The sequence below is a fragment of the Halichoerus grypus genome, chromosome 5, assembly GCF_964656455.1.
Source record: "Halichoerus grypus chromosome 5, mHalGry1.hap1.1, whole genome shotgun sequence".
Classification (NCBI taxonomy): domain Eukaryota; kingdom Metazoa; phylum Chordata; class Mammalia; order Carnivora; family Phocidae; genus Halichoerus; species Halichoerus grypus.
Window position 1 is genome coordinate 180,994,500 of NC_135716.1, and position 25,980 is coordinate 181,020,479.

The 25,980-nt window shown below is 52.6% G+C and overlaps 1 protein-coding gene across 1 annotated transcript; it reads left to right on the top strand.

Annotated features, from left to right (window-relative positions):
• Window positions 1–617: 617 nt before the first annotated feature.
• On the top strand, window positions 618–25,200 carry LOC118534550 (solute carrier family 2, facilitated glucose transporter member 5). The gene is made up of 13 exons (XM_036090488.2): window positions 618–656; window positions 6,889–6,979; window positions 10,610–10,708; window positions 11,294–11,454; window positions 13,598–13,722; window positions 17,385–17,537; window positions 20,017–20,142; window positions 20,242–20,429; window positions 20,554–20,664; window positions 20,988–21,089; window positions 21,425–21,500; window positions 21,961–22,088; window positions 22,181–25,200. Exons 1-13 carry the CDS (start codon window positions 631–633, stop codon window positions 22,403–22,405), a joined length of 1,611 nt encoding a protein of 536 aa, XP_035946381.1. The 5' UTR covers window positions 618–630; the 3' UTR covers window positions 22,406–25,200.
• The last annotated feature ends 780 nt before the right edge of the window (window positions 25,201–25,980 follow it).

A 25,980-nucleotide genomic window follows, 5' to 3' on the forward strand; every position in this document is an offset into this window, starting at 1 on the left:
GTATAACCGTAACTCTTATCTAGTTCTAAAACATTTCCAGCCCCCTCCCAAAGGAACTCTGACACCCATTAAGCAGTCCCTCCCCATTTCCCTCTCCCCCGGGCCCCGGGCAACCACCAATCTGCTTTCTGTCTCTATGAATTTACCTATTCGGGATTTCTCGGGATTTCTCGTATAAATGGAATCATGCGATATGCACCTTTTTGTGCCTGGCTTCTTTCACTTAGCATGATGTCTTGGAGGCTCACGTACCATGTAGTAGTACTTCATTCCTTTTTATAGCTGCATAATTCATTGTGTGTATATGTCACTATTTGCTTATCCATTCATCCATTGATGGACATTTGGGCTGATTCCACCTTCTGGCTATGGTGAATAGTGTTGCTATGAACATGTGTATACATACATTGTCTTGAGTACCTGCTTTTAATTCTTTGGGGTATATATCTAGGAGTCGAATTGCTGAGTCATAAAGTAATCCTGTGTTTAACTTTTTTTCTGTTTTTGTACCATTTTGCATTCCCACCAGCAATGTTCCAAGCCTTCCAGTTTCTCCACAGCCTGGCCTACAACACGAATGAAACTTGAGGATGCTATGCTGAGTGCAATAAGCCAGTCACAAAAAGACAGATGCTGTATGATTCCACTTATATGAGGTAACTAAAGTAGGCAGGTTCATCGAAACAAAAAGGCGAGAGCTGGGCGGAGGGAGAAACGGGGAGTTGCCCTACAGCAGACATGAGCCTTAGTCTTACAAAGTGTGAAAGTCCAGATCACTTGCACAACAGCGTGGATGTCCTGAACACTAATGAACTGAATACTAAAAATAGGAAGCTTTGTTGTGTTTTTTATGACAGTTCAAAACAAAGAGCTGTCTACCTAAGGTAACGTGTAACCGACAGAGGGCACTTGGCTCCCCGAGGAGCCTCGTGACCCCCTGGCTTTCACACTTTCTGTCCATGGTTCTTGGGGGACACACCTGTTTGTGCATGTGCACCCTGATAAGCAAGGTCAAATTCCGTTCTTGGTAAGAACAGGGGAACCTTGTAAAGTCTCTGAAGTTGACTCACCAGACGTGTCAGAGCGTGATGGGCAGCCTCCCTGCCTTGAGGATGCCTGACAGCATCTTGAGCCGGATTCAATGTCAGCACTCCTAGTTGGCCTAAGGAGCAAGAACGTTAACTCAGATCAGGTATGTTTTCTCTGCTGAGTTGAGTTCCGATGGCCAGATGGCAGGCCTAGATGGCGTGTGGTTGGCCCCACTGAGCACGAGGCTTTGAAAAGTCTTATGTTAACAGACCGGACCCCCTCCATCTCCCCTCACTGCACCAGGAGCACGGCCTCTGCAAAGCCACTGTGCAAGGCACACCTAGATAGCTGGATGCATGCTAGGACCTGTTCATTACTCCTTCTTTACCTAAGCCTGGAATGCAGATGGCCCATCCCCTTCCTGCCCCTCCGTCTAATCCAGCAATCCCGCGTGCACACGACACCTGGGTAGGCGGCCTCAGTCTGTGCCCCCTGAGGCACATGCAGACATTTCTGCTATGGCACCATTCATGTGTTCCTAGGGAACCCCATGTTCTACTGTGTGGCACACAAAAATAACAGGGCTTCCGGGGGGAAAAAGGGTTAGGGCAGCCCCACTCAAATCCCATGCAATATTTTAAGCTGAACACAAAACCAAATCCAATCCTCATGAAAACAGCAGCCTGGGCGCGTGGGTGGCTCAGTTGGTTATGCGTCTGCCTTCAGGCTCAGGTCGTGATCTCAGGATCCCGGGATCAGAGTCCCTCATCGGGCTCCTTGCTCAGCGGGGAGATTGCTTCTCCCTCTGCCTGCCGCTCCCCCTGCTTGTGCTCTCTCTGTCTCTGTCAAATAAATAAAATATTAAAACAACAACAACAAAAACACAGCAGCCTGGGTAAATCTCCACCGACGTTTGAGCCCAGCCTTACAGGGGTTCAGTTTCTCCCTTACGACGAAGGTCCTGAGGCCGCTCACTTCCAGGAGAGAGCTGTTTCATCAATTTAAAATCTGATTTTGGCTGTTGTCAATTAAAACAAATATATATGAATGAAAATGTCTTCACAGCTTCTAAATGGGTTAGAGTCCCTCCCTGTTTTCTTGCATGTATTTTTCTTACATGTGAAGGCCAGGTGGGTGGTCCAGGGCTGGGATAGCACCCCACAGGGTAAGGAACCCAAGCTCCTACCAGCTTGTGGCTTTGTCCTTTGTGGCCTCAATCCTGGGGTCCAAGCGGGTGGCATCTGCATTCCAGGCAGCAGGAGAGAGAAAGGGACAGAGAAGAGAGCAAGGTTCCCGGGAGCCACCACGTCGTGACACCTATGTGTTATACAGAGCTTTGTCGTCTGTCCACTCCAACTGCAAGGGCCATAAGGAAACACAGTCTTTATTTGGGGCAGCCAGAGGTCCTTCCCCAAATTCTATTACTGTTGAAGAGGGACTGAGCAAATTGATTTGGGGATGGGTTGAGAGAGCTATAGCAGCAGTCTGTTCAAAAGAGGCCCGTGGCAAAACTTTAAGATTCCAGAACATTCCTAGTAGAGGTGAGACCAGCAAGTGACCCAAAGTCCCGATATCTTTGTCTGGTCTCAAAACAGCCCAGGGATTTGCCAGCCTGCCTTCTGGTGCTAATTCAACATTTTACATTTTTGTTGAATTTTCCTATATAAACTTGTAATTCTGAAAAGCTTCATTTTCAGAAAGATCATTTTGATTCTTTATTACAACCATAATACAGAAGTCCTCTTATTTCCCCTCCCCTCGTCCTGTCAGTCACCAAGTTTTGTCAGTTTTACAGCCTAAATTATTTCTAGGATGAATTGACTAATCTCTTCCGCCGCCCTCCACCAGGCCACCACCACCCTCCATGGGTCGTACAGCAAAGGAACTACTCCTTCTCCTCTTCCCCAAATACATGGATCTCTTGTTCCCTCCACAGTTCTCCTCAAGGTAGCCACCGTGAACTTGGAAAAACACAAATCTGATCACTCTCAAAACTCTTAACGCCTTCTCTCTGCTCCTAGGACAAAAATCGAGCTTCTTCACGGGCATGGTCTACAAGTACTAAATCTAGCCTGGCCCTGCCTACCCCACCAGCTTCCTCCCTCCGCTCGTCCTCTCTGCTTTGTGCTCCTCAGACACACTGACCTTGCAATTTCTTGATGGCATCACGCTCCGACCACAGGCCTTGGCACATACCGTTCCTGTCTGGAAGCTCTCTCCACCACCCCCTCCCCACTCGCCCCCTTTGCCTGGGTAAGCTCTTTTCCTCCTTCCTTCCTGTCTCGGCTCAAGCTCATGTTTTTAGGATCGCTTTCCCAGACTAGCCTTCCACCCTCATCTTTAGAGCTCTTTTATAGTTACAAATTCATCAAAGCATTTATTTGACTAAACTTGTGTCCCCAACTAGAGTCTAAGGCAGAAGGCAGTTTTTATTTTTATTTTTATTTTTTTATTTCTTATTTTTTTAAAGATTTTATTTATTTATTTGCAAGAGAGAGAATGAGAGACAGAGAGCACGAGAGGGAGGAGGGTCAGAGGGAGTAGCAGACTCCCCGCTGAGCAGGGAGCCCGATGCGGGACTCGATCCCAGGACTCCAGGATCATGACCTGAGCCGAAGGCAGTCGCTTAACCAACTGAGCCACCCAGGCGCCCGGCAGTTTTTACCTTTGAACCCTGTTGCATTCCGCCTCTTGTACAGCGGTAGGCTTGGTAAATACAGATGTGGGGGCGCCTGGGGGCTCAGTCGGTTAAGCATCTGCCTCTTGATTTCGGCTCAGGTCATGATCTCAGGCTCTTGAGATCGAGCCCCACATCAGGCTCTGTACTCGGTGCGGAGTCTGCTTGAGATTCTCTCTCCCTCGGCCCCCCCTCCCACTTGCACTCTCTCTCTCTAAAATAAATCTTTTTATAAAAATTAAATAAATAAAATGTAAATATAAAATATATGCTAGGGTTGGGCGTCTGAGTGGCTCAGTCGTTAAGCGTCTGCCTTCGGCTCAGGTCATGATCCCAGAGTCCTGGGATCGAGTCCCGCGTTGGGCCCCCTGCTCAGTGGGAAGCCCGCTTCTCTCTCTCCCACTCCCCCTGCTTGTGTTCCCTCTCTCGCTGTCTCTGTCTCTGTCAAATAAATAAATAAAATCTTTAAAAATAAATAAATAAAAAAAATAAAATATATGCTAAGGTCAAAATCACCTGTGATCTCACATCCCAGAATAATCACTGTTGTCAGATTCTGATAAGTCTTCTAAAATTGTGTACTAACATATTTACATTTTATGTTAGTAATAACACTTTGGCTGTTGAGATCTGGGACACAAATCCTCATGCCAGGGTCCCTGGCCAGCACTTCCTGCATGGTGAGAGGTTACAGAGGACCTAATACATGGTCCTCCTTGGGTCCTTCTCTCCCTCAATGATAAAATCCTAATAAAATTTCCCTGTGATGACCCAAACTGTATGGAAGGTGGGAAGAGCGTCACGAGTGCCCTGTCAGGACCAAGTATGGCTCTGTAACTGTCCATTTTTCCTTTAAAAGGGATTCCTTGGCTCTCGGTAGAGGTAGTTTCGAAACACATGCAGTTTCTTGGAAATACTTGTACGTGATCCTGGGACACACCTCAGCCTGTCCTTGGGTCGATCAGTGCCGTTCATTAGTGTCATTTTAAACTGCAAGGCGAAAATAGGCTTCAGATGGCAGGTTCTTCTCCTAGTCCAGACTGGGGCTGGGCAGGGAGGGCAAGGCCCAGAGGCCGGAGTCTGAGACCCCCACCCCACTCAGAGACCACTTACAGGGGTGGGGTGCAGGCCACACACCCCAAATCAGCCTGCCAGGGGTGTGCCTCCAACCGGCGGGCCGTTCCCCCATCTGAACGCCCAGATCCCCTGAGCCCAACGGCCCCTCCGTGGGCCCAATGGCCACCGGAGACCCCAGGCTGCTGGGCCGGGTCCCCAGGCTGGGAGGGATCGAGCAGGGACACACAGCACAGGCAGGGGGTGCAGCCCCGAGCCCTTGGGCCCATTCCTGGGTGCTCCCAGGGGCAGGCGCCCAGCCGAGGGACTGGAGCCACTGGGCCCGCGGTGGGTCTGCACCCCCTTGGCTGGCCACGCTGGGGCACTGATGACACATGGCCGTGCCCGCAAAGCCTGGGTGCCACAGGAGGCAGGTAGGGCCTCGCTCGGGCTGGGGAGGTCAGACGCTGCGCAGGGAGTCCCCCTGCCCACCCCCCAACACCTCCCCAAGCACACAGGAGGCCAGGGGTGGGGGGGCCTGAGCATGACTCAGGACTGCCAGCTGAGGCCGGTTCTTTTTGTTTGCACAATATGTGTCCTGCCCTTTACCCCCTACCCCCCACCCCAACTAAAGTACATTTTCTTTGGAGAATTCTTCACAACTCTTTGAAATAATCGGGAACCTCTGGTCTTGCCAAACCTTCATTGGGCATCATGCTGTGACACAGAAGGAAAGGACAGGGAACGAGCCGGTGGGGAAAAATGGCCAATCCTCCCTTGTGAGGGGGGGCATGGGGGCCCCCAACACACACACACAGAGGCTCTTTGTTACCCTCCTCACAGTCTCCTGGTCACAATTCCCAAGCTTGCTACTATTATAGGAACGGCGCCCAGCACATGGTGGGCTCCCAGTTAACTGTTTATTTGGAAAGGGGGGTGGGGCGCCTGGGTGGTTCAGCGGGTTAAGCGTCTACCTTCGGCTCAGGTGATGATCCCAGAGTCCTGGGATCGAGCCCCGCATCGGGTTCCCTGCTCGGCAGAGAGCCTGCTTCTCCCTCTGCTGCTCCCCTTGCTTGTGCTCTCTCTCTGACACATAAATACAATCTTAAAAAAAAATATTTGGGAAGGAGGGAGAGGAATGGCTGAATTAATTGGATTTGTGCCGCAGCAAGTAAAACAGGAAATATATCCTATAAAGAGGAAAGCCTGTGGGCCTTGTGGGACTCCGCTCTGGATTTTGGCCCCTTGACCTGATGTGCCCCGCGGCGGCTGGACGCGTGCTGAGCGCAGGAGGCGGGCTGTGGCCTGTTCACGCACGGCGGACCCAGGCCAGCAGCAGCCATGACTCACTTTCCCTGCCCTGTAGATAAAGGCACCTGAACTATTTATTGCCTTTGCAGTAGTGGTGGTTACACATAAAGTCGCATCTTTAGGCCCCTCAGTTCCTCACAAAGGAAAAAAAAAGCCAAACCTCTCCGAGCAAGTGTGACATGGTTATTTGAGGAAAAGCTGACTCTCCGAGAGATTGGCTGCAGGCTTCCTGGCAGGGACCATTTCTTCTTCTTCTTCTTTTTTTTTTTTTAAGATTTTATTTATTTGCGAGAGAGAGAATGAGAGACAGAGAGCATGAGAGGGAGGAGGGTCAGAGGGAGAAGCAGGCTCCCTGGGACTCGATCCCGGGACTCCAGGATCATGACCTGAGCCGAAGGCAGTCGCTTAACCGACTGAGCCACCCAGGCGCCCTGGCGGGGACCACTTCTGAGAAACCTCTGGTGACCCTGACTCTTGGCCTTGCGTTACCTGGTGTGATGTGGGGCCTGTGGCTTTTCGTGTGTCTGTGACGGAAATAACTCTTGCAGCCACTCATCACGAGCCTGCCTAGTGAAAGTTCTCGAAGTGAGCAGACGTCACAGACGGTCCCAGTCAGGAGGGTGCCGTGCCTGCAGGCCTGGGGGGGGCGGTGCCCGCTCACTGAGCTAACCCCCAGACTTTGAATTCAAGAGACGTGCAAGAAGACACACCTCTGGACTCCTGAAGGGTTAGGCCGTCCGGGGCTGGCTACAGAAACGCTATTGGCTGTTCCTCGGCGTGGCCAAAGTACAGCCCGAATGTCTCCCCTCTCCCTTCAGTGCATTTGTTATCTTGGCTGAAAGGCGTTCGGCAGCAGTCCGCTCGCGCAGACCAAAGATGGAGCAACAGAATCCGACCAAGAAGGAAGGGGTAAGTGGGCCTCCCAGGGAAGGAAGGAGCATGGAGCGGCCTGCCGTCCAGGCCTGCTCAGCATTGCTGGGGGGGGGGGGGGGGGGCATTCCTGGGGGGCATTCTGGGGAGCTCTGTGCAGGAGAAGGGAGCACCTCCCTTCCTTTGGAGGGAACCTCAGAGTTCACTTTGACAGGGACTGAAGGACAGATTTAGGGGACATTTCGATTTTAGAGATTGGTCGGGGATCATTTGTTTTGATTTGGGCTTCCGAACATTTTCATTCGTTTTTTCCGCAAGTCACATGGCTAGGCCGGCGTGGAAAGAAGATGGACGCAGAAAAGACTGTGCAAAACTCGAATCTAATTCACGTCTGTAGCGGAGATTCCCACCCTTTCAGATGAGAGAGGCTCCCCTGTTTTCGAGACAGATTTTTCTGGACCTCTTCTCTCCTACCCCACTCCCCTCACTCATAGAATTTCAGCTGTGCTTTGAGAGTCTCTTGATTGAGGAAAATGCATAATGACAGATCATACGAATTTATTATGAACACTGGTAAGGAATTTGCATTTTATGCATCGCAACCACATTTGCTTATATTTGTGGAGGCAGAGGTACATATTTGTGCAGATTATTAAACAGCTATTTAACTGTTCTGTGCCTCAGCTTTCTCATCTGTAAAATGGGAATAATAACCATACCACCTCATAGGGCTGCTGGACCAGTTAAATGAGATGATGCGTGTAAATGACCTGGCCCCTAGTGGGTCCCCCATAAATGTTATTACTTTTGCTCATCCTTCAGAGCAGGACGCGAATGACATTTGGGGCCAGATGATTCTTTGCAATGGGGGACTGGCCCGTGTGCTGTAGGATGTTTAGCAGCATCCCTAGTCCCTACTCATTAGAGGCATTCCCGTCCTGCGAGAATTAGAGTTTTTGAGGTTACTGAGCACCCTCACGTGGATCCTGTTTGACTCTCGCAACAACTAAGAAAGTGTGAGACCACTCAAGTGTTAACCCCTCTATTTTATAGAAAAGGGGCCGTGAGGTGACAAGAACTTAGGGACTTGGGGGTCAGGAAAGACCTTCATGGGGTCTGTGCCCTCTCTTCAAAGAGGAATACCCTGGCCAACTGTTCCCCGGGTGAGGCTGCAGGAAAACAGAAATGCCCCCGCGTGGTGATCCCCGAAAAGAAGCAATATATTTTGAGAGGACATGATTAAAATGGTCACATGCAGGAGGTCTGGGCTGATTCTAGCTACCTGCCCCCTAGATTCTCCAAGGAAAGAAGCCTGTCCTCCAGTGGCAGGTGGGTTGCAGGCTTTCCCTTCCTGGCTGCCTGAGGCCAGACCTGCCCCTTTGAACAAAAGCCAGGACACATGCTGGGCCTCCTGGGATACATGAAGACAAAATGGTTCCCTTGGTGGCTGCTTGTAAGAATCTGCAGATTCCTGAGTGAAGCCCAGGGGGGATTTCGGAGCCGAGGAAAAGTGGAGGGGCCCGGGAAGCCTGCAGAGAGCTGGGGCTGTGTGGGCTGATGGAAGGGGCCCTTGCTCTCTGTCCCCCCATTGGCTGTGTGATCGTGGTCTTACTGGCCTTTGTGTTCCTCATACATAAAGAGAAAAGACCAGAATCTGACCAATGTGCATCAAGGATTTTTCTGCCGAGAAAAAGGCCTCTTGGCCTGGAGGGGGGAAAATGAGCCAAGTGTTTTAGAAAATGAAGACATAATTCTGGGGGGTGCCTTCACGAACAATACACCTAGCATCATGGGAAAAGTAACTTCCCTGCTGGTGCGATCGCTGTTGATGTTGATGAGAGCGAGCCTGTGCTCACTCGAAGGCTGGTGTGGCTCCAAGTGTTTTTCATGTATGAACTCATTCATTCTTCACCTCAGTCCTATGAGGGAGGCAGGACCGTCCCTGTTTTACAGCGGAAGGAGCTGAGACACAGAAAAGCTCCGTAACCGGCCCAAGGCCACACAGCCAGCGACAGGAGGGAAGGATCCGATTCCAGGCTCTTGGGCTGCACCCCCCGCCCCCCCCCGGCCATGCTGGAAACCCCCGCAGCCACAAGACAAGGCACCTCTCCCGTCCCTCAGCAGCACCTAGGCCTCCCTTTCTGTTTGTGAACTTCGGGATCGATAGTGTGAGAAAGTGACTCCAAGAGTTAATAATTCATAAGAACTAACTTTTCTGGAGATGTTTGCGTTCTCCTGGGAGATTCTGGACAGCGGGAATGGATCTAGGAAGCAGATTCCCAAAGGGAGCCGTCTGGGGGCAGGGCTCCCTTCCCAGCAGCCTTGAATCGCATCCAGTTGGAACACGGGCCCTGAACGTGGCTATTTTACTAAGTCTCAAAATGTGTTCGGCGTTAGGAAACAGGAAGCCAGTTTACTGTGGGCACGAGGAACGTGTGGTTTCTCCCAAAAGCATAGCTGAGTCACGGCTCCCCTTGGCCTCTGAGGAGACACGCCACCCCCCTTCATGTCTAAAGGCCACTGGTCATTTTTACAAGCTGCTGGGAGACTAGGGCCCCTTCCCCCTCGTGCCCTAATCCAGCCCAGTACTAGATCTTTTTCTTTTTCCCTCCTGGAAAGCCTACAAAGAAGGAAGGAAGGAAGGAAGGAAGGAAGGAAGGAAGGAAGGAAGGAAGGAAGGAAGGCAGGCAGGCAGGCAGGCTCAGTTGGTTAAGTGTCTGCCTTCGGCTCAGGTCATGATCCCAGGGTCCTGGGATCGAGTCCCGCATCGGGCTCCCGGCTTGGCGGGGAGCCTGCTTCTCCCGCTGTTGCTCCCCCTGCTTGTGCTCTCTCTCTCTCTCTCCGACAAATAAATAAAATCTTAAAAAAAAAAAAAAGAAAAAGAAAAGAAATCCGTTGATTCTAAGAGAAAAGCTTTGTCCACTTTTATTTTTCTCCAGCTTTTCATGACTTTACTAACGGCTTCCCTCTTGTCATTAAATAAGCGTTCGGTTTCCTCCTGTGTCAGAAGGGGTTATGATCACAGAACACACGTGTTTGAGTCCCCAGAAACCTGTATTTAAATATTTTCTCACCGTGCCTGTTACAGCAAAAGTCTGGAGGCTAAAGGAAGTTAATCAGTGGCCATAAATAAACAATTACAATTGTTCACATTTTCTCCTCTTTGATTTTTAGGGGAGTTTGTGTTTGAGGCAGGATTTGAGCGTGTTTGCTACGGTCAGCAAATATAGCCCCGTGGTAGGAATGTTAGCGAAGCATTTTGCGCGTTGGGTAGAGTGTTGGAGAAGGTGAGCCTTCCGTGTCTTTCTGACCCAGCGGTTCTCAGGGGCAGCTGCCTCCCCCAACCAGGGGGACATTTAGCAATGGCTGGAGACCCCTGAGTTGTCACGGTGTCTGTTGATGATAGGTAGGGGTAGGGGACGGGTGGCCCTACAGTGCATCCAGGACAGCCCCCCAGAGCAAAGAATTATTTAGCCCTAAGTGCTGTGGTTCACGGAACCTTTCTACCAGGTTAGGTGGGTAGAGGTAGGTTTCAAGACAGGGAGCAGTCGAAAGATGACGAATCTTCAGATTCTCTTGCATCCTTCGATAAGACTTCGGGGTAAATCCGGAGTTCCCTTGAACCCCAGCTGCTTCCTATGACCTAAGCCAGGATTTCTCCTCCCACAGAGGCTTACACTCGTACTTTTACTGGCAACGCTGATAGCCGCATTTGGGTCATCCTTCCAGTATGGGTACAATGTGGCCGCCGTTAATTCCCCTGACGAGGTAGGTCACTGGGGTGAGTGAGACGCAGCCCCCAACCAACGTGGGGGGGGGCACTGGAGCAGCCTGTGCCCGGACATGGCCACTTGGGTGGTGGTACATGCACATTGGGGCGCACAGTGGGTCCTTGGGTCACGGGAGAGGGAAGTACGCACGAGACACACAGTACAGGCCCAAGGGAATGACTTGTGGGCACAAGGCCATGGGGGTGAACCCGCTCCCCCGGCCTCAGCTTCTCATGGAGAGCCAAGCCTGGCTGTGCACACGGGGGCTGGTGCGGGTGGGGGCTCTGGTCTTTTGCAGCCCTGCACTCTCCAGAGGAGTCTGGAGGGTCAGGGGTCATCCAAAGGCCTGGAGGACTGGAGTTAGCAACGTCCTGGGCAGGGTGCCTATCAGAGGCCTGGCAGCTCCCCAGGTGGGTGCTCCTGCTAGCTGCTAGTCATACCACTCTGTCCCTTCTCCCTTCCACTTACTAGTGTCACTGTCTGTGTGCCCAGGTCATCCATCGGGGGGCCTAACAGCTCACGGTGTTCTTTCTGCAAAACCAGGTCAAGTTATTTTGGTGCTCTCTTCCGCTTTGTTCTCCAGCTCATGAAAGCATTTTATAATGAGACCTACTATGAACGCAACAATAACTACCTAAATGAGTTTTCCTTGACATTGCTGTGGTCTGTTTCTGTGTCCATGTTCCCCTTTGGAGGCTTCATCGGCTCCCTCATGGTCGGCCCCTTGGTGAATAAACTTGGCAGGTAAGGCAAGGTAAATTTCCAGCTCCTGAAAATCCTAGACCCCGACCATTTCAAACCTAGGCTTAAAGCTGAAGTTGTTTTTTTGTTGTTGTTGTTGGTGGTGGTAAAACTAGGTAATAACTTTTGTGATGATTTCTGTTTTCTAAGACGATCTTAAAGAGACCAGATGTTGACCAAGTGTCTGGGGATGAGGCAGGGTCTCAGAGCTAGAGGTGGGTATGGCGGGTCTCGGGCTCTGGGGGCAGGCCAGAAAGAGTAGAGCATACTTCACAAGTCAGGACTCGCTCCCTCTATGTTCTCTTGCCTTACACGTATATTCCTTACCAAAACCAAAACAAGTTCTCTCCTCTCGCTCTCTCTTTTTTTTTCTTTGCTTTTTAAGAGTCAAACACCAGATAACAGGGCCACAATGTCAGTCCCAACGTAGATCATAGCACAGCGTCCTTGAACTCTGCCTCCCAAACAAACACAAACCCACTGCTCTGTTCTTTTACTTTGAGATCAAGTAATAGGCAGAATTTAACCCAAATTAAATTCCTAGAAAACTCTGAAATGGCTGAGATTAATGTCAGGCACTCCAGGGTGAAACCGCGTGGTCCCGGGGCAACTCTCACTGTGTGTTGTGAATGCCAAGGGCAGAGCTTATATCTTTGACCCTAATTCTAGAAACATTAGAGATTATGTATTTGATTCCAAAAAAGGTCCTTAAGACATCACACTCCCTCCTGTAAATTCCATGGGCATGAGAGAGCGGCCTTGGTATGAGCGGTATTTAAGAGCTCCTCCCCACCAGCCCCTTCCCTTGGCGAACGAGCACACGGAGTCTAGGTAAGGTCAAATCGTCTTCTCGGCCACAGATGTCATTAGCTCGAGAGTCAAGGCCAGAACCCAGCGCCTTCTCCAGTTTTTTTCAAAAAAGAGTCTGAGATTAGAAACATACAACCTCTGCTTTGGGATCTAAGATCCTGAGGTCTTCCTGGGAGGTTGGTGTTGAACTCAGCAGTTTTCTCTGCCGGCCAGAACATCAATCAAGTCACAGATCTCCTTGAGTAAAGGACTTTGGTCCATGTTGGTCCATTTGGTCCACAGATGGAGTAGACAGTTGCTTGTCCAGCTGTCTGCTTGAGAATGTGATAAAAATGCTATTCAGCTGTTTGTGGTTTTCTTAAAGTTCTGTTCCTTATACAACAGTAGCAATTAACAATTTATTGATGGGTTCCTATGTGCCAGGCTCTATCCCGAACTTGGGCTTTTAGGGTTTTTAGGGGTTTTTTTTAGGGTTTTTAATTCCCCCAATCCATACAACAGCCCCATCCCCTTTTTCAAAATGGGAAAACAAAGCACAGAGAGATGCTGTCACTTAGCCAAGATTATACAGTTGGGAGGAAATTCCATCTCTGAGCCTGTCCAAGCAATACTGTTTTATCAGGCAAGTATCTTCTCTATCTGTTGCTTTATTACTTAATCACACACATAGTATCTTTTTCATACAAGATATTTACATGTTCATGTGGTCAGACTTAACTCTCATTTATGGTTTTTGCTTTTTGTGTCTGAAGGCAGCCTTCCCCGCCTACCTGGAGTCACAAGGGTAGTCTTCTATAATTTAAAAAATAATGTTACAATTTTGTTTTTCCCAGGCAGATCTGGCATTTTATTTTGTATGGCGTTTTAACATTGAAAGGATTTTCTATATGCTGTTGAATTCAATCTGCTAATATTTCATGTACGATTTTTCCATCTATGTGATATCAGTGAGGTTGGCCCTATACATTTCTTCTAATGTCCTTACCTGATCTGGTTTCAAGATTCCACTAACATCATGTGAGTTGGTGATTTCAAAAAACCCTTGAGTGTATCCTAGTGTGCAGCTCTTTCCCTCTGCTCCCCACCACCGATGCACTCTGCACTGTGGTCATTTCCCACTGTGGCTCCCACCAGGCTGTGCACTTGACCCCTATCACCAGGCTGTGCACTTGACCCCTATCACCAGGCTGTGCACTTGACCCCTATCAGCCTACGATCACAGACAGTAGAAGCAGCAGCAAAGGCCGCTGCTGTAACTGGCCAGAACTTGGTGAACATCTGTTAAATGAACACGTGAATCCTTCACCCAGACTAACTGACATTTCGTCCTCTGCAGGAAAGGGACTTTGCTCTTCAACAACATTTTCTCCATTGTCCCCGCGATCTTAATGGGGTGCAGCGAGGTTGCCCGGTCGTTTGAGATGATCATTGTGTCCAGACTTCTGGTGGGAATATGTGCAGGTAAATGATGCTACGCTGTGCTACCGCTCTGTAATTTAGGATAATCGGGGAGGAGGGGCAGGCACCAGGGTCTGGCCCATCCTGGGGCCGCTGAAGCCCGCAGATGCAGCGAGCCTGCACCTGCCTCTGTCCTGAACTAGACCCTGGAGCCCATGCTTTAGTCTCAGGTGCGTTCAGGGGCAGAGCGTCCCTGTGCCGCTTCCCACAAAGAGAGCCCTTGCGTGAAAGACAGAAATACAGAATCCTGTGCAGAGGCGCGCTTCCGTCTGGTCCTTTATCTTCGTGTTTTCTCAACTGCAGGCGGGCCGGTGGGTGGGCGGAGACCCCTGATTAGTGAGCAGCATTTTCTTTTTCTAGACAAAGTAGACCGTGTCGTGTGCAATAAAGATAAGGATTGTCTTCTGGAACTTTTGCTTCGGTTATTGATACGTGTATGAAAATCAGGTTGCAATGTAAAACATGTTTCTGTATTTTTTACTGTGGGTCGTGGTTGAAAAAGCGTGACGAACAATCTAACGGACGAATCCCTCTTAATGAGAGCAGCCTCTCAACTTGTATAGGGAATGTGAAGTTTGCAAAGGGCTCTTCGGGGGGGGTCCTCTTTCACTTCCTCCTCCAGCGCCCACCTGCTGCAGAGAGTAATGACTGGCTGGGGTCTCTCACCCCATAAGCCCTGGAGCTGCTTTGCAAACTCTCCAAAGCTATCCTCAGAGGCCGCGCTTTGGTGGTCACAGGAAGCTCCCCCATAATTGTTTCAGACCGAAGAGATGGTGTTAAAGCCATGCTTGCGATCTTCCCACCCCCTCCCCCAGCCCCTGTGACTTGGCATTCTTTCGTAGACTATATTTCCCAGGGCTGGTGGGGGTGAGCGGGGCACCCACTCTCGGGGCCGTGCGCCTTCCGGGTGGGCACCCAGGGTAAGCGCCCCCAAAATGCTGCATCCTGGGCACCCTGCCAGCAACCCCGCACCCGGCCCTGGAGGTACCAGCAGCTCTCATTTTCTCCTTCCAATCACGGGGCTAGGGATGAATGGAAGACCTGGCTGGATGTCAGCAAGCCCCTGAGCGGGCTCTGTGAACAGTGGTGGGCACGGCGAGGAGCCTGGTGTTAGGGGAAATGGCGAGGAATTGCGGGGCCAGGGAGAAGAGGAAAATAAGATCCTTGAAGAGAGAAGAGGTCCTATCAAGGAGAGAGTGATGGGCCCCATGACAAGCTTCCTTCGTACTGCTTTCCCTGAGAGCGCTGGACGGACCTCTGCCTCCTGAGCCCCAAGGGCGCCTGGCCCGTCTCCCCCTGCAGCAGGGCTGGGCTCATGAAACACGGATGATTCCTGGAAGGTGCAGGCAGGCACTTTTCTGTTGACCATCCAACACTTCAGGGTTGGTTCCAACAGGGAAATATTAGGCTCCGATAGATAACAAATCACAAAACCCCCAACCTTTACTCCTAAACAAACATGACTTTCAAGTCAGCGGTTCTCAAATGTTTTGGCCTCCCTCTTACACTCTTAAAATTATTGAGAGCTCCAAAGAGCTTTTTGCTCACGTGGGTTGTATTGATCAATATTTACCATTTAGAGACTGCAGCCAAGGGGCGCCTGGGTGGCTCAGCTGGTTAAGCATCTGCCTTCGGCTCAGGTCATGATCCCAGGGTCCTGGGATTGAGCCCCACATTGGGGGGGGCGGTGTCCCTGCTCAGCGGGGAGTCTGCTTCTCCCTCTCCCTCTGCTCTTCCCTGCCCTGTTCATGCTCTCTCTCTCAAATAAATAAAAAAAAAAAAAAAGAAAGAAATTGCAACTAAGAAATGTTCATTTAATTCATTTAAATGGTGACAGGATTACATACATGTGATTCTCTTATGAAAAGAGCTGTATATTCTAAAACAAAAAAGCTTAGTGAGAAGAGTGGCATTGCAAATCTCTTTAATGTCTGGCTTCAGAGAAGACAGCTGGCTTCTCCAACCTGCTTCTGTGTTCCCCTGGCTGGGGTACCATGTGGCATGTCGCCTCTGGAATGCTCCACTGTGGGCTCAGGAGAGAAGGAGAATGAACAGGGCGCTATCTCAGGATTCTTGGAAAATGCTTTTGATCTCGCAGGCCCCCTGAGGTGTCAGGAGCTCCCTAGGTCCTCAGATCCCTTTTAGATCTCAGGTCATAATCCATTTGCAGTTAATTCTTTCACACGGCTCCTGAAAAAGTCAGGAAGGTGAGTGAGCCAGCAGCATGCTGCTCAGACATCCTAAAAAGGAAGGGAGCAGCTGGTCTGCCAAAAGGGGGTACAGGGACCAAGGGGGTGCAGGGACAGACAGTGGGACTTGAGATGCTCAGTTCACTGGCTCCCTGCTAGTCAACTCGAGTGGCAGAACACCAAGCGCTTTCCCCGAAGGGATTTCAAAGGTAAAAGCCACTTTCTCCGACTCTGTCCGACCAAGCCAGCTGGGATTGCCCAGTGGAGTCACTTTTAAGTCCGAATAGAGATTGCTTCCCACCAGCAAGAAGGGGACCCCGTCTCTTCCCAAACCTCCGATGTTTGCCTCTTCAGTTTTTGTCCCTCATCAAGTGAAGTGCTTGCTGCTCAGATGTGGGGATCCCTCCCACCCCCCCGAGCCCTGAGTGGTGACCATGGAGTGCAACCCTCAAGGGCCCCTGCTTCCTCCCAGCCCTTTAGGCGCTAGGCCTGCGGGGTCCCCACACATACCCCACCAGACTTCCCAGGGCTTCTGCAAAGACTGCCCCTCTTTGCTCTGACAACCGGAAAGAACCGGCATGAATGAGCAGCGAGCCTCTTTTAAAACACTAAGCAGATATCCTTGGGCAGAATCGCCAAGCTTGAACCCTTGGTTCTCAAAAGGTTCCCTCCTATCTGGATGTCATCCAGTACCCACCCGCTGCCACACTGTTCGCCTCGGCCTCCCTGCGGCCGGAGCCCCCTCTCAGACCCGCGTCTCTCCGAGCCCCAGCCTGAGTCCTGACTGGGTGCTCGGTACTCAGACTAGTGATGACCCCCCTGACCTCCGTCCAACATTCTCAGCCTCTTGTTGGGCTTTTGGGGGAATTAAATGGGATGATCTATGTAGAAAATACTTCCGAGCCTATAAAATTAAGTTCCACCTAATCTTCCTTGTTCCAGTAAGACGAGAAAACTTAAAAGTTTAAATAGTGGGCATTCGGAAGTGGTAATTATTCCATAGTATATGTTTACATTTGTAATGCTTACTGATTAACGGAGCTTCAGCTGTGCATCAGTTGGTTAAGTAATACGCCTTCTCAGAAGGCGAAGCTGGTGGGCAGGGGTCCTTGGCCCTGTACGAACAGCTTCCCCCAAGGAGCCAGAGAGGAGAAGGTGCCAGGCCACACCTGGGCTTTTCTTCCCTGGCACCAAGCCAGTTAGGAGGGCAGCCCAGAGGTCAGGCCACCCGTGTCCCCCGCCCCCGGTGACACGGGTTGAAAAGCCAGGCTGCTTGTCGATGAACTTCCTTGGCTCAGACTATTATTTCTTTCCTTACAGTTTAAAGGATAAAGAATTAAAAGAGGTGTTTGCTTACTCTCGCCGTTTTGAGACCTGATGTGATTGCTGGATAAGAACGAGTGTGTTTGAAGACACAGCTTGTCCCTGTCAGGCTTAATGTTTCCTAATGGTGTTTTTACTTCAATCCCCTGCCAGGTCTGTCTTCCACTGTTGTCCCCATGTACCTGGGGGAGCTGGCCCCCAAAAACCTGAGGGGGGCCCTCGGGGTGGTACCTCAGGTCTTCATCACCATCGGCATCCTCGTGGCTCAGATCTTTGGTCTTCGGAGCCTCCTCGCAAACAAAGAGGGTAAGCCCCGGCCGCCTCCAGACCCCAGGCCTCCCTCCGCTCCGACTGGACGTTTCTGTGAGCTGGTCTTTCCTCTCTGGTCGGCTGGCTGGCCTCGCCACGCTGCCCGGGCCCCACGGTGCTGGCGTGGTGTTTGCACAGAACGGGCCCTAAATAAGTTGGCAGGGACCGTGTAGCTGACATTTTCCAGGCCCTCAGAGGACACGGATGAGGGGGCTTTAGAGTGAGTGAGCGGGAAGAGCTGTTTCCTGACTTTCTCTTGGCTTGCTTGCTGGCTGTCCGCACAGGGGCCCGGGGCGTGGCAATGACAGCCACCAGCACGCCAGGCTCTGTGCTTGAGGCTTCCTGCCATCTCCTCACTCAAGCCTCCCAGCAACGCTGCTGGGTGGGGGGGGGGGGTGGCTGCTCCGAGAGCGTCCCATTCCAAAGACCAGGAAAGGGGGGCGCCCCCTGGGGGTCAGGTGGTGAGCCACAGGGCTGGTACCCATTCTAGACCCTGACTCTGGAGCCACACTGCCCTCCTGGAGAACCCAAGCCCAGCACATAGTAGGTGCACAGTAACTGGTAACCGCCACTCCTTCTGCATGAACCCTCCCGCCCCTTTCTGGTCTCAGGTCTCGAAAGGGAAATCACCATTAATCGTCACACCAGCCAGAACGTATAATGTGCTTATTGTGGGCCAGGCACCAAGTCTTTATACTAATTCCATTCAATCCTCCAAGCAACCCTCTAAAGCAGATACTGTTATTATGCCCATTTTACAGATGCAGAACCTGAGGCATAGAGAGGTTGGATAATACGTCCAAGGTCTCCTTAGGATACACATCCCGGTGGTTTGCTCCTAGGTCCATGTTAAGCGGCCACTGTCCCCCTTTCAATCACCCTCATAAGGAGCAGGGACCAGGGGTTCAGGGGCTGAGTTCCTGTCTCCCAGTGATGGCACGTAAATGATCAGCAGGACGCAGGGCAATCTGCAGAGCCCTGGTGTCCGTGACGTGCTTGCTGGTGCGCAGTAGGGAGTGACTGGTTCTGCCCAGCGAGGGGGGCCTCAGAGAGGGCTGAGGGCCTGGACTGGGGGGAACAGGACCAGCGTTCCAGACCTGGGCATGGGGGGCAGAAACGCAGGAGTTTTTTTGTAAGTTCGGGGAACTACAAATGTTGTGCGGACTGCATTTGTCCATCCTTTTTTGAGACTCTTTCACTGTTGGTGCCCCTCCTCTGGGCAGAATGTGTGGAGGGCAGGGCTTTGGCCTTAGGCATCTCTGAATCTGCAGCATGAGTCCTGGCACGTAACAGGTGCTCGAGAACAAGGAAGGGAGGAAGCCCAGAAGAGAGTGCTGTGCAGGAGGCAGGCGGTCATGGTGCACAGGATTGAAGAAGTCCGACAATCTTCCTGAAAAGAAGATTGCAGCGGGGTGTCTGGATTTGGCAGTTCGGGGTCTCCAAGAAGAGTTTCCCGGTAGGGGGTGGGGTGGGGGCCCGAGCCAGACGGCAGTGGCCCAAATCGGAGATAGGTCCACACCTGCTGTTGGCTGTGCAGGGCGATGGATTCCGGACCAAGGGAAGCCTGCGTTTGCAGGTGTGCGGTGGGGTTGGTCCTGGCACCTGCCTCACGACGTGGCCGGTGGGGAAGCGAGTTAACACACGAAGAGCCGTGAGAGCAGATGCCTGGCATGTGGACGTCCGCCGTTGTCACTGAGTGCCAGCCCTAGGAGAAAAGGGGGAGAGGCAGGGCGTTAGCAGCTCCTAGAAGGAGCCTGAGCTACTCATTCACTCATTGGACCGTATTTATGGTGCAAAATAACACACAGAAGGAAGAGCGCATAAAACATAAACGTACATTCCCTCCACCCGAAATCAAACACCGGTGTTCGGTCCGGACGCCAAACTAGAGCCATGCCAGGCCCCCCGTAGCTTTCTGCGTGCCCCTCAACCATGGCCTGCCCACCCCCACCGTGCTGACATTTGTCACCCCATCCTTGCGTCTCCCTATAGCTGTTTACCACCTTTTGCAAAGATGGAGTTAATTTTCTGTTTCTGGACTTCATCCGGTTGGACCGCATGGTGTGGGCTACTGCCCCCAGCATCGGGTTTCTGGGACGGGCTCCTGTCGTGGCTTGCTTCCTTTCCAGTGCAGTATAGGATTCTGTTTTGTGAATACCCCATGCTTCCTGTGTCCATTCTACCATCGTGGGCATTTGCCTTGTTGGTCGATTTCATTTCTATGGTCAGTGCAGCGCAGACCAGTCCAGTTCAGGTGTCCCGGTGGCCCCGGCAGAGTCCAGAGCATGGACGGGGGTCTAGTGTCACCAGCTCTGTGTCTGGCCCTTAAGGAAACCAGTCTGGGACAGAGTGGCCGGCTGGGCTCCAAGGGGGCGGGGGGGACTGGAGGGGCTCCAGGGGGTGGGGGGACTGGAGGGGCAGAAGGCAGGTGACTTGGCTGGGGCCAGCTCTCACGTGGGCACTGGCTTGCCTGCAGGCTGGCCGATCCTCCTCGGGCTGACCGGGATCCCGGCGGCCCTGCAGCTCCTGTTCTTGCCCTTCTTCCCCGAGAGCCCCCGGTACCTGCTGATTCAGAAGAAGGATGAAGTAGCTGCCAGAAATGGTAAAGCTTTACTGTGCTGGGTCAGGGGACGGAGGCCGCAGCGTCCTGGCTCCGGGGAGTTGGGGCGCCCTGAGCCGACCCCCTGCTCCCCTCCCTTAGCACTGAAGAGGCTGCGCGGCTGGGACGACGTGGGCTCGGAGATGGAGGAGATCTGGCAGGAGGACGAGGCCGAGAAGGCCGCGGGCTTCATCTCTGTGCTGAAGTTGTTCAGCATGAAGTCCCTGCGGTGGCAGGTCATCTCCATCATCATCCTCATGGGCGGCCAGCAGCTGTCAGGAGTGAACGCAGTACGGGGACAGTGGGGCCCGGGGGCGCGGCGGGTGGCCGGTGGCCGGTGTCACTGCGGGGGTGGGGGGCCGTGTCGCAGGTGTTGTCCCGAGGGCCCCACCAGCCTCTGGGGGTACCTTCCAGATCTACTACTACGCAGACCAGATCTACCTGAGCGCGGGGGTGAACGACCATGACGTCCAGTATGTGACGGTGGGCACGGGGGCTGTCAACGTGCTGACGACCGTCTGTGCCGTGAGTCCGACAGCACCACGCATGGAGGGCATCTTAGGAGTGGGGAGGGGGGTCCTAGCTGAGGACAGGCCTGGAGCTGAGGTGCCTCTTGGTGTCCTCATCTCCAGCCTCTGGGCTCCTGTCAGATGACAATCTATGCACCCCCCCCAAGATGGAGACCCCTGCCCCCGACTCTGGAAGCTTCCACTGTGTGAAGTGGCTCCTCCCCAGTGCCTGACATTTCGGGTTGCGACCTGTGAGGGCAGCTCTAGGCGGGGGTACGCCCCCCTTTTCTGGCGGGGCTCCTGAGCCTCCCTGCTTGTCCTTTGCCCCCTGCCTTCCAGGTGTTCGTGGTGGAGCTCTTGGGGCGGCGGGTCCTGCTCCTCCTGGGCTTCTCCGTCTGCTTCACGGCCTGCTGTGTGCTCACGGCCGCTCTGGCCCTGCAGGTGAGGAAGGGGGGGCTGTGTCCTGTCCACCCCCTGCGCCCTCGCCTGCAGTACAAGGAAGAAGACCAGAATGATCTTTTAGCAGCTGCGCTGAATCAGATGCCTGGGGACCATCTGCAGCCCCCGTCACCCCCACCCCGTAGCAGCCCGCTGCCCACTAACGGCCGGTTTTCCGGGGGCATCCGGTTGGTGCTGCCTGTTGGAGGAGCCAGGAGCCCTCCTTCCCCAGCCCTGGCAGAGCGCCTGGCCCTCTGGGGACCTAGGTTCCCGACGTTCCCCATCCCCGGTTGTCCCTGCTTTGCCGGCTGTGATCCCACCCTGTTTTCTCCCCACAGGGCACAATATCCTGGATGCCTTATGTCAGCATCGCCTGCATCATCTCCTACGTCGTAGGGCACGCCCTTGGGCCCAGTACGTACCCCAGAGCTGGCTCTGTGCTTCCCTGCTCTCCTCTCTGGCACCATCAGCCCTAGAAACCTCTGTTCCCCGGAGAGGCTCCTTGGAGGGCCGGATGCAGCCCCAAAATGGCTTCTGCCCCTACCTTCCTATCGCAAAGGGGTGTGGACAGAGCATGATTAGACTGAAAGCAATAAAGCAGCCTCGACTATGTGGGTTGAAACGGCCTGTGTAGTTGGCGTAGAGATCCTTACGGGTGGGCACAGGCCCCTTTTTGGGACATCACAGGGTGTCACCTGTGGTGCTCAGTTCTTGCTGTTGGCCTCCTCACTCTGCTTTGCCACCAGCCCAGGAGTCCCGGAGACACACTGCCCCTCGGGCCCCCGGCACGGCAGGGGCTCCGGGACCCTTTATGGGCCTGCTCTGCTTCCAGAGAAGGTAGCCCTTCCTCTTCTCCCACTCTGCCCCCCCCCAGGTCCCATCCCCGCGCTACTGATCACGGAGATCTTCCTGCAGTCCTCCCGGCCGTCCGCCTTCATGGTGGGAGGCAGCGTCCACTGGCTCTCCAACTTCACCGTGGGCTTGATCTTCCCCTTCATCCAAGTGAGTGCGCCCCGGGGGCCCGGATGTGCAAATCCTCAAGCGGTAAAGGGAGAACCTTTTCGAGAATGTGAACCCCGATCCCTTTCCCACAGGTGGGCCTCGGACCTTACAGCTTTATCATCTTTGCTGTGATTTGTCTCCTCACCACCGTCTACATCTCCCAGGTTGTCCCCGAGACCAAGGCCAAGACATTCATGGAGATCAATCAGATTTTCACCAAGATGAATAAGGTGTCAGAGGTGCAGCCAGAGAAGGAGGAACTAAAGGACTTTCCAGTCTCTGCTTCGGGCACCAACTCGAGCAGAGGAGCCTGTTAAGTGGGTCTGGGTGTAGCTTCCCTCCGGGGCTTGCTTTCTGACCGACAGGTGTCTGTGAACACCCGGAACTAGGACCAGCCCGGTGTGGAACGCAGGCCCCACTGGGACTGTCCAAAGGGCTTCTGTGCTCTCTCCAGACTGACCCACCACCAACCCCGACTCGCTGTGAGCAGGCGCCCCTCACCATGTGGGTTCGCCGTTGGGTGGCTCCTAATAACACCGGCTCTTACGACAAAAGTCTTTACTACAGGGCAGGACAGAAGGAACCCCATCTGGCCGGAGAAATGAACTCCTCTGCAATCCCACGGGTCTGCTCGGGACCGGAGGCATTCTTCCTCCTGCCAGATCCATCTCCAGAAATACCAGCCCTGGAATATGTGATGTCCCAAGTAATGATGTCTAAAAACCTGGGGCAGGTCCCTGCGGAGACATCAACGAGTCAGAGATTATTAATCGTGAATTATATCGCTGGAAGACATTGGCATTGCCTCTGTATGCTCAGGAAAACACGTATGATCACTTCTCACCAACACATGCTTCTTTCCTGTGAGCAGGTAGAAGACACGGGGGGGCGGTGCCTCCCTGCTCCTTCAAGCAGTCTGTGTTGGAGCATCAGCCGCTCAAGGGTGCGGGTTTGTCCCGGAATCCCTGCCTAGAACAGGGCCTGGCGTGGAGGAGGCACTGAGACAGTATTTGCTGGAAGAAGGGGAGCAGCGAGAGATGAGGTGTTCACAGAGTGGTGATTTTTTAAAATTTAAGATTGGGGCTCCTCTGCATGTCTTCAGGTGCATAGTGAACACCGAGGGGCCCTGAAAGTGAGACGGGGAAGGGGGGCCGGGAGGAGGAGGGATGTCCCCCCGCACATATGGCACATACAGCAGAGCTGGGGGCTTTTCTTAAAGACATACGTTTGCACATGTGTGTGCACATGTGCGTGTGTGTGTGGGGGGGACAGGATGCGAGATCTGCTCCCAGGCATGAAGGAGGCAGAGCCAGGGACAGGGTGGGACAGAGGTAGGATTAGGAGCAGCCTTTGTAGGGGTGGAATGGGGATCCTACAGGTGATTAATCAAATAACTCACAGGAGTAACGAGGGCCCAGAAGTGAAGAGTCCCCTGCTGGGGTTGGGGCACCGTTGACCTCCAGGTGCAAGGACCTGCCGTGCCAAGGGGGCACGGGAACCACCCACACACAGCAGGAGCTCTCAACACGGAGGAGCGGTCCAGCTGGGATCTCAGAATCCAGGAGGCTGGAGCTCCAGTCCTTGGTCCTGCCACTTCGTGATGGTGTGACATGGGCTCTCTGCTCGGCTTTCCTGTATGTTAGTTTCCTCTTCTGTTAAACAGAACTAATAACAAGCGTCTCACATGGTAACGAGGATGAAAGAATATGTTTATGGTGTTTAGATCAGCGGCTGGCATGTATTCTGTACTTAGTTATTTTTAAGAGCTTGAGAATGAGCATTGATCTTGAGGACAAATAAACCCACAGGTAAAAATGCAGCGAGAGACCACTATCCATGTATAACTGGAATTAAGCAATTAAGTAAATAGATGGCAGATGGTGAGAGCCATCTCACTGGTGGAGATAAGCCAAGACAGGGAGCCTAGGATGATCCACGTGGTCCTAGATGAACGTTGGAGATACTGGTATGAGCTCACATTCAGTTTAATATAAACACAGATAGCTACCTATAGAAATACTGGGGTGCCTGGGGGGCTCAGTTGGTTAAGCGTCTGACTCTTGATTTGGGCTCAGGTCATGATCTCAGGGTCGTGAGATCGAGCCCTGAGTCGTGGAGGCTGCTTAGGATTCTCTCCCTCTCCCCCTCCCCTACCTCCTCTCTAAAAAAAGAAACACTTGAGGGCATGTGTATTTCCATGGGTTAGGAAACACAAGAGGGAGGCATGGGCCTGGTGCTGGTTGCATGGGAAGGAAGGTGTGGGATCAGGGAAGACCACAGCATCTCCCCCGTGCAGAAGAAGCAGTAGGAAAGGGAAGGATGGACATTCCAGGTGAGAGAAGCACACTGAGGTGTTCAGGGAAACTGTGGGTCGGTCTGAAGTGAAACCGGAAAGGTGTGGGTCCTTGTGAGCCAAACTGAGTCTGAACTGGGTCCTCAACACAACCTGGGTGATCACTGAGTCTAAGGGAGGACTGTGGCAGTAATAAGGACTGGGGGGACTTGAGTAGGGGGACTGGTTGGCAAGAAATAAGGGGGGCCCTGCAGAGCCAGCAGAGGTCAGGCCGAGACGTGAGAGAATTCAGAGAGAGACCAGTAGGATTTAAAGACCCGTCGGCCCTCACAGGTGAGGCACCTTGCCGCCTTGCTTGGTTTCCGACAGGCCAGGGGTGGAGGGTGGAGGGGGCGGAGCGGCAGGCTTTGGGAGAAGACAGTAACATTTTTGGACAGGTGGAGATGGAGGAGCTCATGAAATATGTAAGAAGTATCTAGAAGGACATGAGTCACGTGGCTCTGGAGCTCAGGAGAGAGAGACCACATTCACATAATTATTATAGTATATTGGTATAATTGTTGTCTTTTATTGTTAATTTCTTACTGTGCCTAATTTCTAAATCAAAGTCGATCACAGGTATGTGTGTGTAGGAGAAAAAATAATGTACCCAAGGTTCAGTGCTATCCACAGTTTCGTGGGGCTCTGGGAGGGGATCCCCCATGGATCGGGGGGACTACTATATTTCTTGCTTCCTCCTTCACGATGCCTGTTTGTCTATTTTATCACGTGACATGTACATGTACGGAACTTCTAAAAAATAAATATGCATACACTGGAGATTTGTGTTCAAAACTTTGTTACTGATGGAATAGTGCTATGGGAAAGGTTTGGAGACCACTGGGGGCCAAGCTGGCCACAAAGAGAAGCAAAGATGAAGAAGAAAGGACACTTTGGGAGAATTAGAAGGTTGGAGGTTCTTTGGATGCTAACCAAGGTCAGTCAAGGTGAGGGCAGTTAGCAAGTGAGAGAGATGGAGGTGAGGAGGACTGTGGACCCTGTTTGCTCTCAAAGTTGCATGCACAGTGCCGAGTACGGGCTGGCGGGGGGCAGGGGGCATTCAGCGGGGGCTTACTGAGTGTTTTCCAAGTGGCCGAGTCTTGCTGGGAGGAATTCAAGTGGTGAAGGCAGAGCAGAGCGAGGCTGAGCTGACTCAGGAAAGAGCATACCTGAGGAGAGGTCGCCAACCCCAAGGTGACGAACGCCATCATGGTGGCAGGTGGCTTTCACCAGCAGGTTCCACGCTTCTGGATTTCACAGACGAAAATTTAGCAGACTAAGGGTGCCTGACCGGCTCAGTCAGACCATGTGACTCTTGATCTCGGGGTTGTGAGTTCGAGTCCCAGGTTGGGTGTAGAGATTACTTAAAAATAAAATCTTTAGGGGCACCTGGATGGTTCAGTCAGTTAAGCGTCTGCCTTCGGCTCAGGTCATGATCCCAGGGTCCTGGGATCGAGCCCCACATAGGGCTCCTTGCTCAGTGGTGAGTCTGCTTCTCCCTCTCCCTCTGCCTGCTGCTCCCCCTGCTTGTGCTTGCTCTCTCTCTCTGTTGAATAAAGT

Bases quoted from the DNA above. Each gene is read 5' to 3' on its own strand.
- LOC118534550 (XM_036090488.2), top strand. From the start codon at position 631: ATGCTGTATGATTCCACTTATATGAG. The intron at 17,538-20,016 runs GTAAGCCCCGGC...GCTTGCCTGCAG, and splicing joins CCTCCTCGCAAACAAAGAGG to GCTGGCCGATCCTCCTCGGG. The intron at 21,501-21,960 runs GTACGTACCCCA...GCCCCCCCCCAG, and splicing joins AGGGCACGCCCTTGGGCCCA to GTCCCATCCCCGCGCTACTG.